We start from the raw sequence: 18,409 nt of genomic DNA, 5'->3' as shown, positions 1-18,409 counted from the left end.
CGCTTCACAACGCAAGTTGAGGTCTAAGAGCGTGTGATTTAAGGGCGCTGGGACCTCGGCGTCGAGGGGTGGCGTCCGTGGTGAGAAGAGTAAACTGAAGGGTATTTCAATCGTTGCCTCTGGGGCTGGATGATGGTTTTTGTTCTGAACGCTCCATCATAGAATCATGCTCTCGCGCTGTTGCCGTCTTGCACACTGGTAGTGCTAGTCGTACGACAGAAAATTATGTCTCAACAAAAAGTAATCCGTAGGTGTGGAGTGGGCAGGCAATCATCCCAAATCCTTTTCTCGATGGAAGTCTGTCCCGTTAAAAACAATTTAACGCTACATGTTGGTTACCGTGAGTACTTATGCCTAGTATAAGTACCTTCGGCGACTATCCTGCTTTGAGCCTAGTTTTACCAGAAACATGTGATGCAAATGACTTGGCAACATTTGATCGCACCGTCAGTGGCTGCAGTGGAGGGGTGCTCTGTGTGACCTGTACACTGCGTGCAAGAGACCGGCTGTTCGCCGGCGCTACTGGAAGCTGCGATGGAGGGGTGCTCTGTATGACCTGTACTCTGTGTGCGTGACACCGGCTGGTCGCCGGCGCTGCTGGAAGCTGTGCACCAGCCGTTGACCCCGGCGTCGCAGTGACGCCGGCGAGTCGTCAGAATACATGGCGGCGAGCAGAGCGTGGCGTCATCACGAACTCGGCAACAGTCGGCCGTGTTTCGCAGTTACCTTAGCCGGGTTAATATTGACATAACATTGTCCTAGAGCTTTAGATCAGACGCTAATCCATGCTCTTTCTTAGAAGCCCATGTAACATGTATGAATCCCCTTTTAAGTTCTGTTGAAAATCTTCCTTGCCTCCTCGTTATACTCGTGAATCAGGCGCCCAAAGGGTCGCCGTTTTATAATGCGGCTGTCGAAAGCCTGCGAGTGAAATCAATACGAGTCTCGTCACAAGACGAATGTTTTTGCGGCGTGCACATGGCTTCTTGCCGGCGGGACCGGACACCGAAGCGAGTGAAACCTGAATGTCCGATGTCTGGCACCAGATATCAACAATGCTCAGGCATTGTTAGGATGGAAAGAATGGGGTCAAGCTTTCGGACCTTTCAGCTAGAGGCAGGAGTAAAGCACGGTGACAATGTTGTTCAAAAAGTTCCCAAGCGTGAACTCATCTGAAAACCGTGCAAGGTGATAATATATGCACCTCTGTCTGGGCTTCAGATATATCAACCGGCTTTGATTTTGAGGGGTCTTCAGAAACATGCCAATACAAATTGGGAACAGAAGGCAAGGAGTTCACTGCCCGGGTGGTGAACAAACAATCGGTGACCGTTTGGTTCATTGCCGGGGGTGGCGAACAAACCATCTGTTACTGTTTGGTTCCTTGCCCGGGTGGCGAACAAACAATCGGTGAATCGGCTTTGTGCCGAACGCCATCCGGACTAATCGGCTCTGTTGCGCCCCGCCAAGTCTGCTTACAACCTACGAATGGGATGAGAGGCGGCATATCCCCGACCTGAGCAGCCTAACAGAAAACTTGGTCTCCCTCACGGCTACCGTGTTCCGTCACGGCTGGTGGGAATGCCGGCGGAGTAATCCGTGCTTGGTCCCCCTCACGGCTACCGTGTTCCGTCACGGCTGGTGGGAATGCCGGCGGAGTAATCCGTGCTTGGTCTCCCTCACGGATACCGTGTTCCGTCACGGCGGGTGGGAATGCCGGCGGAGTAATCCGTGCTTGGTCTCCCTCACGGCTACCGTGTTCCGTCACGGCTGGCGGGAATGCCGGCGGAGTAATCCGTGCTTGGTCTCCCTCACGGATACCGTGTTCCGTCACGGCTGGTGGGAATGCCGGCGGAGTAAATCCCTGTGCTTGGTCTCCCTACACGGCTAACCAACCGGTTCCGTCACGCCTGGGGTGGAATGCCGCGGAGTAATCCGTCTTGGTCTCCCTCACGGCTCCGTGTTCCGTCACGGCTGGTGGGAATGCCGGCGGAGTAATACCGTGCTTGGTCTCCCTCACGTCTACCGTGTTCCTCACGGCCTGGTGGGAATGCCGGGGGTAATCCGTGCTGGTCTCCCTCACGGACTACCGTGTGTCCGTCACGGCGGGTGGTAATGCCGGCGGAGTAATCCGTGCTTGGTCTCTCCCCCTCACGCTACCGTGTTCCGTCACGCTGGTGGGAATGCCGGCGAGTAATCCGTGCTTGGGTCTCCCTCACGGATACCGTGTTCGTCACGGCGGGGTGGAATGACCGGCGGAGTAATCCGTGCTTGGACTCCCGCTCACGGATACAGTGTTCCGTCACGGCTGGTGGGAATGCCGGCGGAGTAATCCGTGCTTGGTCTCCCTCACGGATACCGTGTTCCGTCACGGCTGGTGGGAATGCCGGCGGAGTAATCCGTGCTTGGTCTCCCTCACGGCTACCGTGTTCCGTCACGGCTGGTGGGAATGCCGGCGGAGTAATCCGTGCTTGGTCTCCCTCACGGATACCGTGTTCCGTCACGGCGGGTGGGAATGCCGGCGGAGTAATCCGTACGCGGCGTCACCGAGTTTCCGCCAGTCGGCGCCACGAGCCCTTACGACGAGCACGTACCCGCTGCGAACAGGATCACGAGCGTGCCCAACACGGAGGCGGCCGGTGTCCGGGTCCTGACAGCCTTCGGGGGCTTCGGATATTTGTGTATTTTATCACATGTCCAGGCATCGACGCGGACGGGGCCCGTAGCAGCGAGTGCGCGGTTACGCCTCTGGTCAGGCCAGTGGGCGTGACGTCACGTGTTTTTATTCCGAGGCGGACTTCCACGTATTGCGCCGGCCGTAATGGCCGAACCTGTCTGTGTCAAGAAGGCCTAACAAAGCGGCCGAGCACCACCAAGCGCCGTGGACATCCACAATTCCCAGCCCTGCAGCGGTCCATTTCTTGGAGTTGGGCGCAACGACTTCCGTGAACGACCCCCTATAGATGTAGAAATTGTTCATGCAAGGACCCCGGTTGCATGTTTGTGAGGCGCTCGCTCCATTGCTTTGCAGCGGCAGGATCGAGTGCTTACTCAAATGGGGTCTGGGCGGACGCGCCAAGCCGTGGGCCGGAGCCGGGCGGCCGGCAAACTGGTGTTTCCGCCCCTACTTCACCCCCGCCTTCGGGGAAGGGGGGGGGGGGGCTACAGTGGGTGCGTAAGATAGCACCGCGAATGATCACGCAAACGGAAACGAAAAACATTGTTTCATGTGAAAATGCTGAATCACTTATTTGACGCGTCATGTTCGTGCGTAGACTGCAAGCAGAAAATGGGTGCGTAGTGTCGCACGATCCTCTTGACCTTCGTATTTCGTTCAGCCTTGACAAGCATGATAGTGATGATAATTTACAGTTAATGGAAAATTTGGCTAGAATACGCTATGGTAAGTGATAGCGGTTAGGAACTATTTTTTGCCGACGTGTGTCATTTAAGCCATTGCAGAGAATACCGAGTTCGTAACCCCCCAAAATTAAACATAATACCAGCACCCTTTGAAATATGACCTTCCTGACAGTTCTGAAATCTGCAAACTTTTTTGCACCGTTACGTTAAGGCAAAAAGTTGACTTTAGTGTCAAGTCAAATACGTATTCCCTATTCTAACCACTTTTGTTGTTCTGGCCTTCACCGTCCTGGCCCTTTTGTCCTGGCCTTCACCGTCCTGGCCCTTTTTGTCCTGGCCCTACCCACACTGCAAACATGCAGGGCTTAGGTTTAGCGATGATCTTTCTCGCCGTCTTGCGCTGCAACTTTGTGTTGGTATTTTGCAATTGCTTGCGAAACATTGAGCTGCTTTTGTGTCCAGTGCATTGTTAAACGGTCATCTAACCATGGCCCATTGGACTGCGCCGTGAGGCCCGGCCAAGCGGCTGGGCCTGTCATTATGCAGCTGATTGAAGCGCTTTCGACACGAATTCTCCCGATGTACTGTTTTATGCATACAGTCCATTCAGTAGTACCGTGAGTGTTGCGGTCTAGCCGTAGAACCAGTGCCTGTGGGTCGCTGTGGGCAATGTGGGTTAGCAGCAACACACTAGCGAGTTCGAAGTGAGTTCAGTGGTGGGTCGGTGGTGGGTCAGAATTCAGCCAAGCCAAGAGCCTGTGGCGGGTCAGAGGAATCCCAGCAGTGGGTCAGTTGCGGGTCAGAAGTTAGCCCAGGGATGGATCGACGGTGGGTCAGAAGTTTCCCCAGGGGTGGATCAGAAACGGGTTAGAAGTAAGCCCACGGGGTGGTCAGGAGTGGGTCTGGTGCCGAACCGGTCAGCGACCGTCACATTCGTCACGGTCGTCACGTTCGTCACGGTAATCACGTACGTGACGTCCATGGTGAACGTGCAGGACGTTCTGGGCGTGACGCAGGTGCCGGCGGACGGGCGGCGCCGCGGTCGATCTGTCGACCTCGCCGGCGCCCCGGCGGCCAGCTAGGGGTGGGGAGGGCATGCCGTGCTCTGCGGCACTAGAGCCCGACCGGGCCCGCCGTTAACCCCGGCTTCGCGTCGGAGGCGCCGGCGTCGTATCCCCATTCTGCCGCCGCCGCAGCATGGCCGCTGCTCTATCGCCAACGCAACCGTATAGAGACCGCTTGTTATAGGGGCGTGTGCCGCCTCCGCTAGGGGCCAGTGTATGCAGCCGGACTTGTCGGTCGGACACTGCTGAGAGCATCTGAACGGCTGATCATTTGTCTAGGCGCACCAGTGATGTCATTAGCCAGCGGCTACCTCGTGATGCCTTTTCCTGGATCTCTTTCGCATTCCACATCGGTATGGTCGTTCTTGTGCCATAGAAAACATCAGGTCTTTTGAGCACTGGCGGGACGAAAACATGATCGTCGATCTAGAATTGCAATATCTGTTACTGTTTACTACTCAGTAGCAGGAATGTTCAGGATATTGAAGAGTAAGAAAACACCAGTTCAGGTCTACTCGGACTCCTGCTATTTATCCATCATTACCACCTGACGTTGGTGCTTTCCTCTGTGAGCTTTTTATTCCGTAATCTCACTATTGCACGTCGTGCCACCGAACACGTGTGACAACACGACGCGTCCTGAGGCGGCTAACAACGCCGCCACCTTCCCTGATCCCCTGCTCCTCGACACAGTCCACCTCTGCCACCTTCCCTGATCCCCTGCTCCTCGACACTGTCCTCCTCTGCCACCTTCCCTGATCCCCTGCTCCTCGACACTGTCCTCCTCTGCCACCTTCCCTGATCCCCTGCTCCTCGACACAGTCCACCTCTGCCACCTTCCCTGATCCCCTGCTCCTCGACACAGTCCACCTCTGCCACCTTCCCTGATCCCCTGCTCCTCGACACAGTCCACCTCTGCCACCTTTCCTGATCCACCGCTTCTCGACACTGTCCTCCTCGGCCACCGTTCCTGATCCACCGCTCCTGGACACTGTCCTCCCCGGCCACCGTTCGTGTGCCACCGCTCTTCGGCACAGTTCTCCTCGGCCACCGTTCCTGATCCACCGCTCCTCGACACTGTCCTCCCCGGCCACCGTTCGTGTGCCACCGCTCTTCGGCACAGTTCTCCTCGGCCACCGTTCCTGATCCACCGCTCCTGGACACTGTCCTCCCCGGCCACCGTTCGTGTGCCACCGCTCTTCGGCACAGTTCTCCTCGGCCACCGTTCCTGATCCACCGCTCCTCGACACTGTCCTCCCCGGCCACCGTTCGTATGCCACCGCTCTTCGGCACAGTTCTCCTCGGCCACCGTTCCTGATCCACCGCTCCTGGACACTGTCCTCCCCGGCCACCGTTCATGTGCCACCGCTCTTCGGCACAGTTCTCCTCGGCCACCGTTCCTGATCCACCGCTCCTCGACACTGTCCTCCCCGGCCACCGTTCGTGTGCCACCGCTCTTCGGCACAGTTCTCCTCGGCCACCTTTCCTGATCCACCGCTCCTCGACACTGTCCTCCTCGGCCACCGTTCCTGATCCACCGCTCCTCGACACTGTCCTCCTCGGCCACCGTTCGTGTGCCACCGCTCTTCGGCACAGTTTTCCTCGGCCACCGTTCGTGTGCCACCGCTCTTCGGCACAGTTCTCCTCGGCCACCGTTCGTGTGCCACCGCTCTTCGGCACAGTTCTCCCCGGCCACCGTTCGTGTGCCACCGCTCTTCGGCACAGTTCTCCTCGGCCACCGTTCCTGATTCACCGCTCCTCGACACTGTCCTCCTCGGCCACCGTTCGTGTGCCACCGCTCTTCGGCACAGTTCTCCTCGGCCACCGTTCGTGTGCCACCGCTCTTCGGCACAGTTTTCCTCGGCCACCGTTCGTGTGCCACCGCTCTTCGGCACAGTTCTCCTCGGCCACCGTTCGTGTGCCACCGCTCTTCGGCACAGTTCTCCTCGGCCACCGTTCGTGTGCCACCGCTCTTCGGCACAGTTCTCCTCGGCCCACGTCTCCGGGAGGCTGCAAGACATCCGCCGTCTGTTGGAGGCAGCAAGGGAGCCCCTTCCACCGGGCGATGAAGACGTCCCGCGGCAAATTTGAAATTGAAATGGGACCAGGCTATGAGAAGTCGGTGGCCGCACTGCTCCGTCGGCCACCGCTGCATAAACATCGGTGCCATGAGCATTCCTGACGGGCGATGTCAACCGTGCGCTGCCGGCCGACCGGCGGTACGCTGTTCGGCCGGAGCGGCGGCACGCTGTTCGGCCGGACGGGCGGTGCGCTGTTCGGCCGGTCCGGCGGCGCGCTGTTCGGCCGCACCGGCGGCGCGCTGTTCGGCAGCACCGGCGGCGCGCGGCGCGCTGTTCGGCCGGTCCGGCGGCGCGCTGTTCGGCTGGACCGGCGGCGCGCTGTTCGGCCGGAGCGGCGATGCCGTTCCTGGAAGCCGGGCTGAGATGTCCGACCGCTGGCCGCTCGGCCGGCGCCTTGTTTGGAGCAGCAGGGGGCGACCAGCCTGTTGGCCGACACCTGCCTAACAGAGCCGTTCAGAAGATGGCACACGATTCGCTAGCGAGCTGGGAGGGAGCGTTGGCTCTCATTGTAAGGGAGGAGGCTGCGGAAAATAGTATATACGCTAGCTACCTGCCGCTTTGATTGCGGTTGGCAGGGGCTGTATCAAATTAAGATGTCATTATTTTTCTTCGAAAGCGCACAACAGCGACACGATTTACACCACCATCGGTTCTACCTGTTTCTGTCAGAATCGTTTTCGAATAGCACGACGATCTTGGACTACATGCGGGTATTTCTGCTTTTGGCTGACAACGTAAGGCCACTGTGTCATCGACAGTCCCGTATAAGCACAGCAGCCCAAGGCCCATGGGTACTTGAACCCGACACCCGTCCTTTCGGTCTGAAGCCCGCGCGCCGCCGACGTTGGGGAGGGGGGGGGGGGAATGGGCGTGAACCGAAACCTGTCCAAAAGCGGCTGCGAAGGTAAGGAGTGTCCTGGCTTTCGGTTCGTCAGCGGCATATGGGTCTCTGATCTGATATCTTGGGTGCATTACTCGACGGTCATAAATGAGTGTTTTTATCTTCAACCTGGGATCGGGATTATTCAAGCTTAAGCTTTCTGATCTGTGCGGTAAGGCACGTGAAAATCCCAGGTGGTACTTGACTTTCTAAGCGGCTGAACTCGTGCCGCAATTTGTGCCATGTGACATTACAAAGTACCAAGGCCTTTTAACTTGCCGGAATTAACGCCAGATAGTAATTGATAGTTTATAAAATGACATGGCGCAAGGCGTGAATAAAACATGATTGTAAAGTAAGCAGTCACGTACTTATTGTTTGGAAAAGGTGGCTGATGTATACCGACCTACACATTTCATCTGGCGATGGTGGATCACGTTTCATTTTTCGTCTTCTTTCATGACGTCTTTTGTAATAGTTTGTCATTTCATTTATGCTGTTTGTCTGCTGCAGTACCTCCTTACACTAATACGTTGTCATAATAAAAGCACAACCACAGCTTACCCGTCTTTCATATAAGGTGCATCTAAAAGTGTTTAAATAAAACAAATTTCGTTTAGCTCATCTTCTAATGTGCTGCGTTGTGCCATGTTTTGACGTTATGCGGTGTTTGGACTATCCTGCGACAATGTCGCAAGAAAGTCACGTATGATGAAAAAGCCCGCATGCGTACGCTTGGAGATCATGCAACACAATACAACGATTGTCCACAACATTTTTAGGTAATCGGTTTTGGTCCAGAAAAACCTGAAGTGCGATCACTGGCTAAAAGAACGCTGATTTCGCTAGAGCAAAACGCCCGGGATGCGCCGCTCAACCTGGAAATGAAAGGTGGAGATCCATGCCATATTAACATATATTTTCGGTGCCTGTTAGGTGCGTGCGTAACGTGTTAACACATGGTGCGAAGAGGCGACGTTCGAGTTTCAAGGGGGCACAGTTACCATGCGTGCCCCTGCAAAAGGACAGTTGCATCTGGGGTTACCTTAGGGCCTTTTCATGCTACGGACGGCATTCCGCGAATCGCAGCTCGCGTTCGAGCCCGGACAACGCGCCGCACTGCGTACAAACGGACCCAAATGGTCGCAAGTCCGCTGGCGAGCAGCGCGGCTCCGCGGCGGTGTCGAACGCCGCCATGGAAGCTGCGTACGTCGGCGGCTGTCCGGCAGCGTCCAGCAGCTGTCCGGCAGCGGACGCGGCAATGAGCCGGTCTCAGCCGCGGCCCCCGGCGCCGGCGACGGCCCCCGCTGCGGCGGCGCGGCCCGGCGGCGCCGGCCGGGGCTGTCTGCGTGCGTCCGCGCCCGACAGGCCATAAATCGGCGGCCATATCGGCTGAGTGCGGCCCGTCACGCTGGCGCCGGCCGCGCCGCCACAGCGCCGGCGAGTTGCCCTGCACTGGTGACCTGGCCAGCGCGCTGTCGCCAGCCCTGCCCCCGCCGACGGCCGCGGCGCCGCCTCAGCGCATGTTGCGGCCGTGGCTCCGGATAGATGATGCGGCTGCCGAGCTCCTCCAGAGACTGGGCTGGTCACGGGTTTCCGGATGACCCGGCTGTTGTGGCCGACGCCTATTCTCGTGATATCTTGGTGCCGGTTTGATAATCCAGTTCATCCAACAATAACCTGCGGGTGATTTACGGACTCTGTCCCAGCGAGACAGCTGCCCCCTCTCGTGTTCAATGATCTTGCAGAGCCTGGACAACCCTGAAAACACTCCCCTACCTGCTCTCAGTGTGTAAATGGCTGCGGGCCCAGCCCGGGCGGCGGCGCTGAGCCGTTCTCCGTCTCGGTGAGGGCCGAGCCCGAGTTTCCCTCCGAATCTGGCCCCGACAGTGCTGTGCCGGCGCCCTGCCTGTTCCCTCCGAGTCTGGCCCCGACAGTGCCGTGCCGGCCTTTCTACTGCACCGGAGCGCCGTCGCTGGTTCTCTGCGCGGCGCTGGCTGAGGGCGGCCTGCGTGTCCGGGCGCGCCGCGCCGCGCCACGCCGCCAGACAGGGCCGGCGCCACGGAAGTGGAGGCTGTGGCGCTGGCGCCGTCTGGCCGGAAGGTCGCGCACCGCCGCCGCCGCCGCCGCCGCTGCCGCCGCCAGGTCGGCCGGCGCCGGTGTGGGCAGGTGCGCCGCCAGGCGGCCTGGTCCGGCCGCTGGAGCTCGCGCGGCCACCGACGGGTCTGCGGGCCGCCAGGTCAGCGGCGGCCCGAGATGGGTCTGCGCTCGGATCTCGGTCATCGGATCTCACTCCGGCCGCGGCCATTGTGTGCTTTGGATTGTTATCTCGGTTGTCGGTCGTTACTGTTTTGTACAGCCTTGCTGGAAAGCGTGTCTTCGTCGTTTGGAATTCCGCTTTTCGACGAAAAGCGCCGACAGTCGGAATCAGCATCAAGATTTCGATTATATGTTTGGGGAATCTTGCTATTTGGAAACAGGTTACAAACATGCCACTTTATTGAAACATTCAGTCCCGAACTGTCGGTATTGAACTTGTACTGTTGAAAGAAATTGTAATGTTGAAAGAAATTGTAATGTTGAGAGGGATGGATGGTAGTGTACCGTAAGTGCAAACGTATTAATAGGATAGACAACAGCTATGACGTTAACTGCTCATAATTTGTGTGCATCTCACGAAAACATATGCTTTGGAGATCACTGACTAACGCAGATACCCAGTAGACGCATCCTTTGTGGATACAACGATGTACTCTGCAGCTGAGGAATTTGTGTTTTATTAGCGTTTTTCTTTTTCAAATGGAGAACATGACAAAAGAGTATGTTGATCAAATATTTGGCGGATTTTACGTACCTTGTAAACCACCCCAAGCATCTGCACGCTGAGCAAATGCTGAGCAAACGCTGAGCAGCGTTAACGCAGTCCGTGCTGGGACGCCTCGTCGAGGCTTCTGGTCCGATGGTGATGACGATGCGTCCCCACCCGCCGACCGATCAGCCCCGAGTGGCCGTATCTGCCCCTTCGCCTGTTGGGGACTGGTGCCGTAAGCCGTCGCTCGCGGGTCCAGCGGCCAGGCGTGCGGCAGCACCGATAAACCAAGCGGAGCGTGTGGTGGTCATGGCGACCGACATGTATACAGCTTTCTCATGCTGTGTAGGGTAACGTAGAGATGACTCGAATGCGCTCCGAAGCGGGCCACGCTCCGTTCATCTTCATGCGGATGTGTCATGTGGCCCCCATAGACCCGGGCAGACCACACGTCACCGCACCGACACTGTGTGGTGAGATCAGTCGCCGGCGTGCCCTGACACATGTGTCACGCGCCCCGGCCCCCGACCGTTGTGGCGTGACCGGAGCGTCGCCGACGGCCGGGCGGCGCCGCCGCTTTGTCAGCTGACGGCGTCGGTCAGCTGACTACAGACGACGGGCGTGTCTGGCGCTGGGGCGGGGCGCCTCCGGGGTCGTGACATGGACTGCCTGGGCGGCACCAGTGGTGACGCGCCCCCTAGTCGACCGCTGAATGCGGGGACTGGTGCCAGTCGTCGGTTGGTCACTGCCGTCGGTTCATCGACCTGGAACGATCCGCGGTCGTAAGGTTGCGAAATACCTAAGAGAAACGTTGCCGCCTCTCTCAACCTGCCTTTGGTGATGAGAGTTCTGTTCGCAGCTGGCTCTGCGTCAAAATAAGGAAACCAAAGCGTTGTTTTGCTCCGGTAGCTCATTGTTCAACCTGTCCCAACTCGTCAATAGTTCGTCCAGGTTCGCTATTCTATTATCCCCCCCCCCCCCCCCGGGGCCGACCCTTTTGTCGCGCCGCCGAGCGGGCGAGAGGGACGGCCGGCTGTTGTCAAGCTGTCCATCTCGGCGCGCGCCGCGGCCGGCGACCCCTCCCTCTTCTGGAGCCGGCATCAGGTGTGACGCCGCCCCCGGTACGGCGACGTAGGGGGCTCGGGCGCGGCGGCCGGCGTGCGGGCGACCGCCGGCGGACGGCGACGGCGGCCGGCCGTCTCATGGCCAGCTCGTGCCTTCTGCGTCGCGTTGCAGCATTCCAGACGCACGCTGCCGTCGCCATTGTCCTGCTGAGGGCGGGGCAGTATAAGTGGGCAGTTCACGAGTTCTCGAGTTGGTGCATTAGCGCTGGTCGGCTGCAACAAATGACATTGCGAGCGGCGTGGCGCTGTGGAATTACCGTGCCATAGAGCTGTGTGAACGACCCGGGACGCGGCGCCGCTGGCGCCCTGCCGGCCTCTATGGAGATGAATGGACAGCACCGCTCTGCAGCGCGAGCCTTTGGCGCGCCTCTCACCCGCCACTGGGAAAGCGAGCGTTGGGATGCGACGCAGCGTGTCCAGTGAGCGCCGCCCGCCGCCGCCGTCCGTCTGACCGGTGTCTCCTCAGTTTCAGATAGCCCCCCGCCTCCGGTGGCCGGTGCCAAACGCAGTGCGCCGTCGGCGCGCCACCAGCCAGGTGAGGAGCAGGCCGACGCCTGGCCTTCAGCCCCAGCCCCGGGCCGGCCGCCGCCGCGCCGCCGAATTTGTATCGTAAAATAACGCCCGATACAGCCCCGAAGGCCACCGGCGGAGTCCTGTGCCCGGTTATGAATTTCAAGTGGCCGTCTGAGGGCGGTGGGCTGCGTGCGGACGGCGGCCCGCGAGCGGGTCCAGCCGGCCTCTCTGACCAACGCCATCTCTGCCGCAGATGGGTCCGAGTTGGCCGAGCCGGTGTCGGTCACCACGGGCGGCACGGGCCAGTACGGGTCAACCTCCAGCATCGACGGTGAGTGGTTCATGACGTCACGTCTCTCGCCCTGCCGGCCAGCCGTCCAGCGGCGGCCTGCACGGCCGATGTACAGCAGTGTCAGTTTGAGCTGTCTGGGAAGACCGAGTGGTTTGCACAGCACGTAAGGGTAGGGGAGTACCGCTCGGATAATCGGCGTGTAGCGGACCACACACCCCATGCATGGCACCCGGCAGCCTCCACCGCTCGGTCGCCCACCTCCAGCGGAGAGCCGGCTCCAGCGGCGGAGGCGGCCTGGGCACTCCTCGGTGCCTCGGGTGGTCTCCCGGAGCGGCCGCCCCGCCGCGGAGGTGCGTCCGCGCCGGCCGGCGGGCCGGCCTTATGCGGCCGACGCCGCCGCCGCCGCCGCCGCCGCGCGCAGGGAGCGGCCGTGAAGGACAGCACGGGCGGCCGCGGGCGAGGCGCGGCGAGGGGAGGGGCTCTCGCTGGCGCCGCGGCGCCGGGCCGGCCCACGCGCCGCCCGCCCGGTACTTACCGCGGGGGCCCGGCACCGGGCCGTGGCGCAGCACAGACGGGTGCACCTCCGCTCGCGGCCGGTACACTCAGGGCGGAGCGAATCGCCCACCCGCACAGAAGAAAGCGCTGCGCAAAACACATGCATGAACTCTTGACTCCGTGTACGCTGTGTCGCCTGCATACCAAGCTCTGCACGGTGGCCTGAGTTGTGTGCGCGACAAATCCGTAGTGTCGTTGGCGTGACGCCCTACGCACACTGCAGCCTGGATCACTGCCAAGGGTTTACAGACTGGCATAGAAGGGCTGGACTGTGTTCGACTGACCGGCGGTCACCATAAGCGACTGAGTTGCGTAAGCGTAGTCAGCCTCAGGGTATCGAGGGAGGCCAGTCACCAACAAAGATCAGGGTTCCGTGCGCTATCTTCCCGCGAATGAGCACCCACTTGTGGGAACAGCGAGTATCATCGCACTGACGTAACCCGGCATCCGATTGGCCCGTGCGAGACTGGCATTTGGCGCGTGGCGCTTTACCCCGCAGGGGCACTTCAGGGGCACGGCGCATATATGTTACCGGCGTGGTCCTGCCGTCTCTTGCTGGCCAGCTCGTGCTCACTAATGCGACGGCTGACGCGTACCTGTCTAGTCTCATAATGACGCCATTTCATGCTGTTATGGCGTGCAGCGTCTTCCATGTGGTACCCGAAGTTATCTACCGTGTTTCAGCATCCCACATCTGGCTTGTGTTTGCCGGTGTGTGCCGGGATCAGGGTTTGCCCCGGCCCGACCGCTGGTGACACTTGCCGCCCGACTCTGGCGCCGCAGCCGCGGCACCGCGCCGCCCGCCCGCTCTCCGTCCGCCCGCTCTCCGTCCGCTCTCGCGTACCGCCCGCTCTCCGTCCGCTACGCTACGCGTGCCACCCGCCCGCTCTTCTTCCGCTCTCGCGTGCCACCCACCCGCTCTATGTCGGTTCTCGCGTGCCACCCGCCCGCTCTCCGTCCGCTCTCGCGTGCCGCCCGCCCGCTCTCCATCCGCTCTCGCCTGCCGCCCGCCCGCTTTCCGTCCGCTCTCGCGTGCCGCCCGACGCCCTGAATGGCAGGTGGGGTCGTCTTCCTTTTACGACGGAATCCGCTTAGCGCGGCACCGGCGCACCACGGTGCGGCCCCGGGCCGCGGCCTGGCGCCGCGCTTCTCGAGCGGTGCCGGCGTGCCGCGGCCGGCGCGCCCTCAGGCCGCCTGCTGGCGCCGCAGTCGGGAGATCGCCTCTCCTTACGGTGGCCTGTCGCCGCGCGGAGGGGCGCTACTGTCGCCCGCTCAAGAGAAGCCGGCCTGGCGACGGAGTCTGAAAACTTAACGGCGTCTGGCAAGTTTGATTGGCTTGTATGGAGTGGTTATGTTAATGCAACATTCCAGCATTTGCGTTTCGGGCGAAAACGTGACGTGGAGGCATTGCTGCGAAGCCGGAGCGTGCTGGCTGTGGTTTGCAGCGCACCTCGTAAGGCTTCAGATGTGTGTGTGCGAAGGTGTATCCCTTGTAGGTAACACACATTCTAGTCATTCCGTAACGACTTTCAAACGAAGCACGCCTGTTTGTCTCCACCACTTTTGAAACGTTTCTATGTCCATGCGTCAGCGTAGGTCTCAGCGCAGGCCTCAGCGTAGGTCTCAACGTAGATCTCAACGCAGGTCTCAGCGGTCTTAGGGTGGTCCGTATCATATTGCTTTGCTATTGGGCGTTAAGGCCAATCCGCCAGTCCCCAGTTGTCAATGCTTCAGTTTTCTAGTCAATACTTCAGCGTTTAAAAAGCTTTCAGACGATGACATCCACGATGCCCGCGCACCCTGTGACCAATGGTGCAGCTAAAAATGGCACTAAGCGACTGCATCCAAATATGACGTTAATCCTTCCTTCTGCGGTAGAAGTTCGTGGCATTTGGCGTAGGTATTCCTGTTGTCCGAAATTTGTCTTGGCTTGAAATTGTCGGAATTTGTTGTCGTGACTGATTTCACGCACCATCGTCGGTGCTTCTCCGCGCTTTTTGACTGTGTGTGCCGATGTTTGCGTGCTTGGTGCTGATGGTCCAAGGCGTGTGTTTCGCTCAAGCCAGGCGGTTTATGCGGGCAGCGTCGGACGCCTTTGTCGTCCTCTGTGAGAGGCCCGACCATCGGCGGCGAACATAGCGGCCGCTCTCTCTCTCTCTCTCTCTCTCTCTCTCTCTCTCTCTCTCTCTCTCTCTCTCTCTCTCTCTCTCTCTCTCTCTCTCTCTCTCTCTCTCTCTCTCTCTCTCTCTCTCTCTCTCTCTCTCTCTCCTCTCTCTCTCTCTCTCTCTCTCTCTCTCTCTGCCTCTGCCTCTGCCTCTGCCTCTGCCTCTGCCTCTGCCTCTGCCTCTGCCTCTGACTCTGCCTCTGCCTCTGCCTCTGCCTCTGCCTCTGCCTCTGCCTCTGCCTCTGCCTCTGCCTCTGCCTCTGCCTCTGCCTCTGCCTCTGCCTCTGCCTCTGCCTCTGCCTCTGCCTCTGCCTCTGCCTCTGCCTCTGCCTCTGCCTCTGCCTCTGCCTCTGCCTCTGCCTCTGCCTCTGCCTCTGCCTCTGCCTCTGCCTCTGCCTCTGCCTCTGCCTCTGGGCCGCGCCCAGCGCTGCGCCTCGCCCGTCTGCCCGCCGCGCTCCGGGACCGAGCCGGTCTCGACGTTCGCGGCGCGCGTGGCACGTGGAGTGAGCGAGGACATGGGGACTGGGTGTGTGCCGGGAGCTGTGCTGGCCAGCCGCAGAGACCGGCCGGCGCGCCTGTGGTCCATGTTTCGGCGAGTGACCGGCCGGGGTTCGCCGCCGCCGCCGTGAGTCACGGCCGCTGCACGGCCTGCTATTTCGGTGGCGCCAACGCCGGCCGCCTGCAGCGCGCTTGTGGGCAAACACGAGCCGCCGGCACGCGGCGGCGGCCTTGCAGGGTCGCACGTGTCCGGTGGCGGGTGTGACCCGGGCGGCGACGGGCCGGCACAGCGGCGGCGGTGGCGGCGGCGGTGGCCCGGCCGGGGGCTCGCGCCGCCGACGGCGCCGGAGCGGCGGGCTGGCGCCGCTCGCGCTGGCCGCCTGCCAGCCGGCCGGCCGGCGCGCCGTCCGAGCGGCGCCGCCGGAGACACGTGTGATGTCACCCGACGGCACGGCCGGCCGCCGGCACACCGCGCCGGCGGCCGCAGACACCCTGTCACTGACGGCCGCCGGGGGCGGGCCGACGGACGAACACCGGCGGCGGACACTAGCGGACAGCGGCGGACGCGGCCGGATGGCGGCGTGGAGTGGCGCAGCTCCGATGCTCTTTGAGACGGACAGACATTCTGGGACCGCGGGCAGATGCGGGCTGGCAATCTCCTCTTCGGAGTAGACGTGCTTGGGCTGGTGCTCACGCTGAGAGGCACTAGTGTCAGCGGCAGAGCAGGCCGCCTCCGCGCCACAGGGCTTACTCATCAGCTGACGGTCCCACCGCCAGCCGTGTGTGATAACGCCGGTTTCCGTGATATTGAGCCTCACTTCACGGGCTTGGGCACTCGCAAACGCCAATGGAAGCACGCCACGAACTCACTCACCAGCACAGATGGACGCGTCAACCGTCAGCAACAGACCAGCCCGCACCAGCTCCGCCGGTCGTGTTGTGCTGCCGGCCCTGCGCGGCCCGACCGGCCGTGCAGCGACGGCTGGGGCCGGCGTGGCCGCCGCCGGAGCAGCCGTCGCCGCCGGTCACGGCCAGCCGCCGCGGATTAGCACATAGCTGGGCCGTATTCGGCGGTCGCCGGAAGCGATGTCCAGATCGGGCGCTCACCACCACCAGGAGTAACGGTGCGGCCAGAGGCTTGGCTTCCGGCCGGTGTCGCTCGCGCCGGCGCCCCGTGACCCGTCGCTCGCGCCGCTCGCGCCTGACCCCGCGAGCACGCGTCTGGCGGCGACGGCGGTGTCTGCCCCGCGCTACGGCTCGGCGCACCGGCGCTTGACGCCGGCGTGTTACGAAGCGGGCCTGCCCTCTCCCGACCACCGTAGTCTGTTGCTACGGCCCCGGACAGTCGTCCTCAGACCGCCCCCTCCCCATCTGATGAGGCGGCCGGCAGCGGGGAGCGACCTCCGCAGGCGATGGCCGAGGACGAAGGGCCGCCCACAGGTGGCGGTGACATCAGCGGTGGACCGGACCGGACCGGTACGGACCCGGTCCGGTCCGGCCCACTGCTGATGTCCAGCGCCGCCCGCGTCCGCGCCCGGGCGGCGCGTGGTTGGAGCTGGAGCAGCTTCCGGCGGCGTCGGGTGGGAATGCCCGGGCGGCGCTCACCATTAGCGTTAAGCCAGCAGATCGAGGCGCCTCGCTGCCAGCAGGCTGGCGGAGCCCGGCCGGGGGGCCGGCGCCGCGGCCGGCGGCGGATAGACGTCCGTAGATCGGCCGGTACCACTGCGGCCAACGCCATCGGAGCTTGTCACGAGTGATCGCGCTTAAGCGTATGTCATTGTCGTTGTTCGATATGTCGGTGCGTGCCTAGCGGTTTCTTTTTCGTCGCATTATTTGCAACGTTGCAGACCCGTCGGAGCAGGCGCGTTTTTGTAGCGCGAAGTGAGCCGATTTCAATCGGCGTCGGCCCAGAACCACAGGCTATTGTTGTGGCTTTCTCATGAACTTTTACAGCCACGGTAGTTTTTTAAGAATGCCATTGATAAAAGGCCCCAAAGTGAAGGCGCGGAACTTTTAGCAACTTGCCGGCGGTTGTCCAAGGCCTGCCGAGGGCGCCGCCGCCTCGGGCATCACTCACCGGTTGCACCGGCGTGACGTGGGTCGGCGATACATGCATTCCGTCGCGTCACGAGCGGGCGTTGACAGACGCCGGCCAGCCAGCGGCGACACATCTGCCGGCCCGCATTCCGGTGGCTCTGCACAGCCGGCCGCGCCGCCGCTCTAAGGTCGCCGAGCGCGGCCATCTTCGCGCGCGGCGCGGCGGTAAATACGGCGGTGTCGCTCGCCCCCGCGCCGCTCTGATGTGGCCGCGGCGCGGCGCCGGCCGGCGGCCCTGACCGGCGGCGGAGATCAGAGGCGGCGCCGACTCCTCGGGACACCTTCAGATCGATCCGATGGGCGACCGCGCGGCGAGGCGGTGCGGCCGGTGCCGGCCCGAGCTCTGAACCTCTCAGCCCGAGCTCTGAACCGCTCAGTCGGGACTCTGAACCGCTCAGTCGGAGCTCTGAGCCTCTCAGCCCGAGCCGTGAACCTCTCAGCCCGAGCTCTGAATCGCTCAGTCGGAACTCTGAGCCTCTCAGCCCGAGCTCTGAGCCTCTCATTCGGAGCTCTGAACCGCTCAGCCGTAGCTCTGAACCGCTCAGTCGCAACTCTGAACCGCTCAGTGGGAGCTCTGAACCTCTCAGTCGGAGCTCTGAGCCTCTTAACCGGAGCTCCGAGGCATGCCTCGTTGTCCGACAGAGCCCATAGGGCCTCTGACACTTGGTCTTTGTTCCACGGATGTCTGAGGTCATCTGGCTCCTTCAAAAGCGGAAGAGTATTGGCGGAGGCTGTGGGTCGGCCGGGATCGTGAGAGGAAGGTCTGCGAGCTGCGCTGTCCCATTGGCGGAGGCTGTGGGTTGGCTGGGATCGTGAGAGGAAGGTCTGCGAGCTGCGCTGTCCTATCGGCACCCGTAGACGTTGGTCGATGTGACCACGGACGGGCCTCAGACGCGCCCTGAATATCACACCCCGACTCGGTCGCCCGCTGCTCTCACTGTTTGGGTTATCGGATTTGGTTCGCGGTTA

General features: G+C 61.4%; 1 protein-coding gene across 3 annotated transcripts in view; it reads left to right on the top strand.

Annotated features, from left to right (window-relative positions):
* LOC119111942 (mothers against decapentaplegic homolog 6) overlaps positions 1-18,409 on the top strand; it is a 28,903-nt gene that overhangs the window by 519 nt on the left and 9,975 nt on the right. For 2 of the 3 annotated variants that reach the window (XM_037235827.1, XM_037235829.1), the window contains exons 2-3: positions 11,788-11,856; positions 12,088-12,165. In XM_037235827.1, coding sequence (XP_037091722.1) covers positions 11,788-11,856; positions 12,088-12,165 — 147 coding nt within the window. The remainder of the gene's footprint in view (positions 1-11,787; positions 11,857-12,087; positions 12,166-18,409) is intronic. The other variant, XM_037235828.1, reaches the window with a different exon arrangement.

This window comes from Pollicipes pollicipes, unplaced genomic scaffold, assembly GCF_011947565.3.
Source record: "Pollicipes pollicipes isolate AB1234 unplaced genomic scaffold, Ppol_2.1 Scaffold_7261;HRSCAF=8764_pilon_pilon_pilon, whole genome shotgun sequence".
Lineage (NCBI taxonomy): Eukaryota > Metazoa > Arthropoda > Thecostraca > Pollicipedomorpha > Pollicipedidae > Pollicipes > Pollicipes pollicipes.
This window is presented reverse-complemented; position numbering and strand designations above follow the sequence as displayed.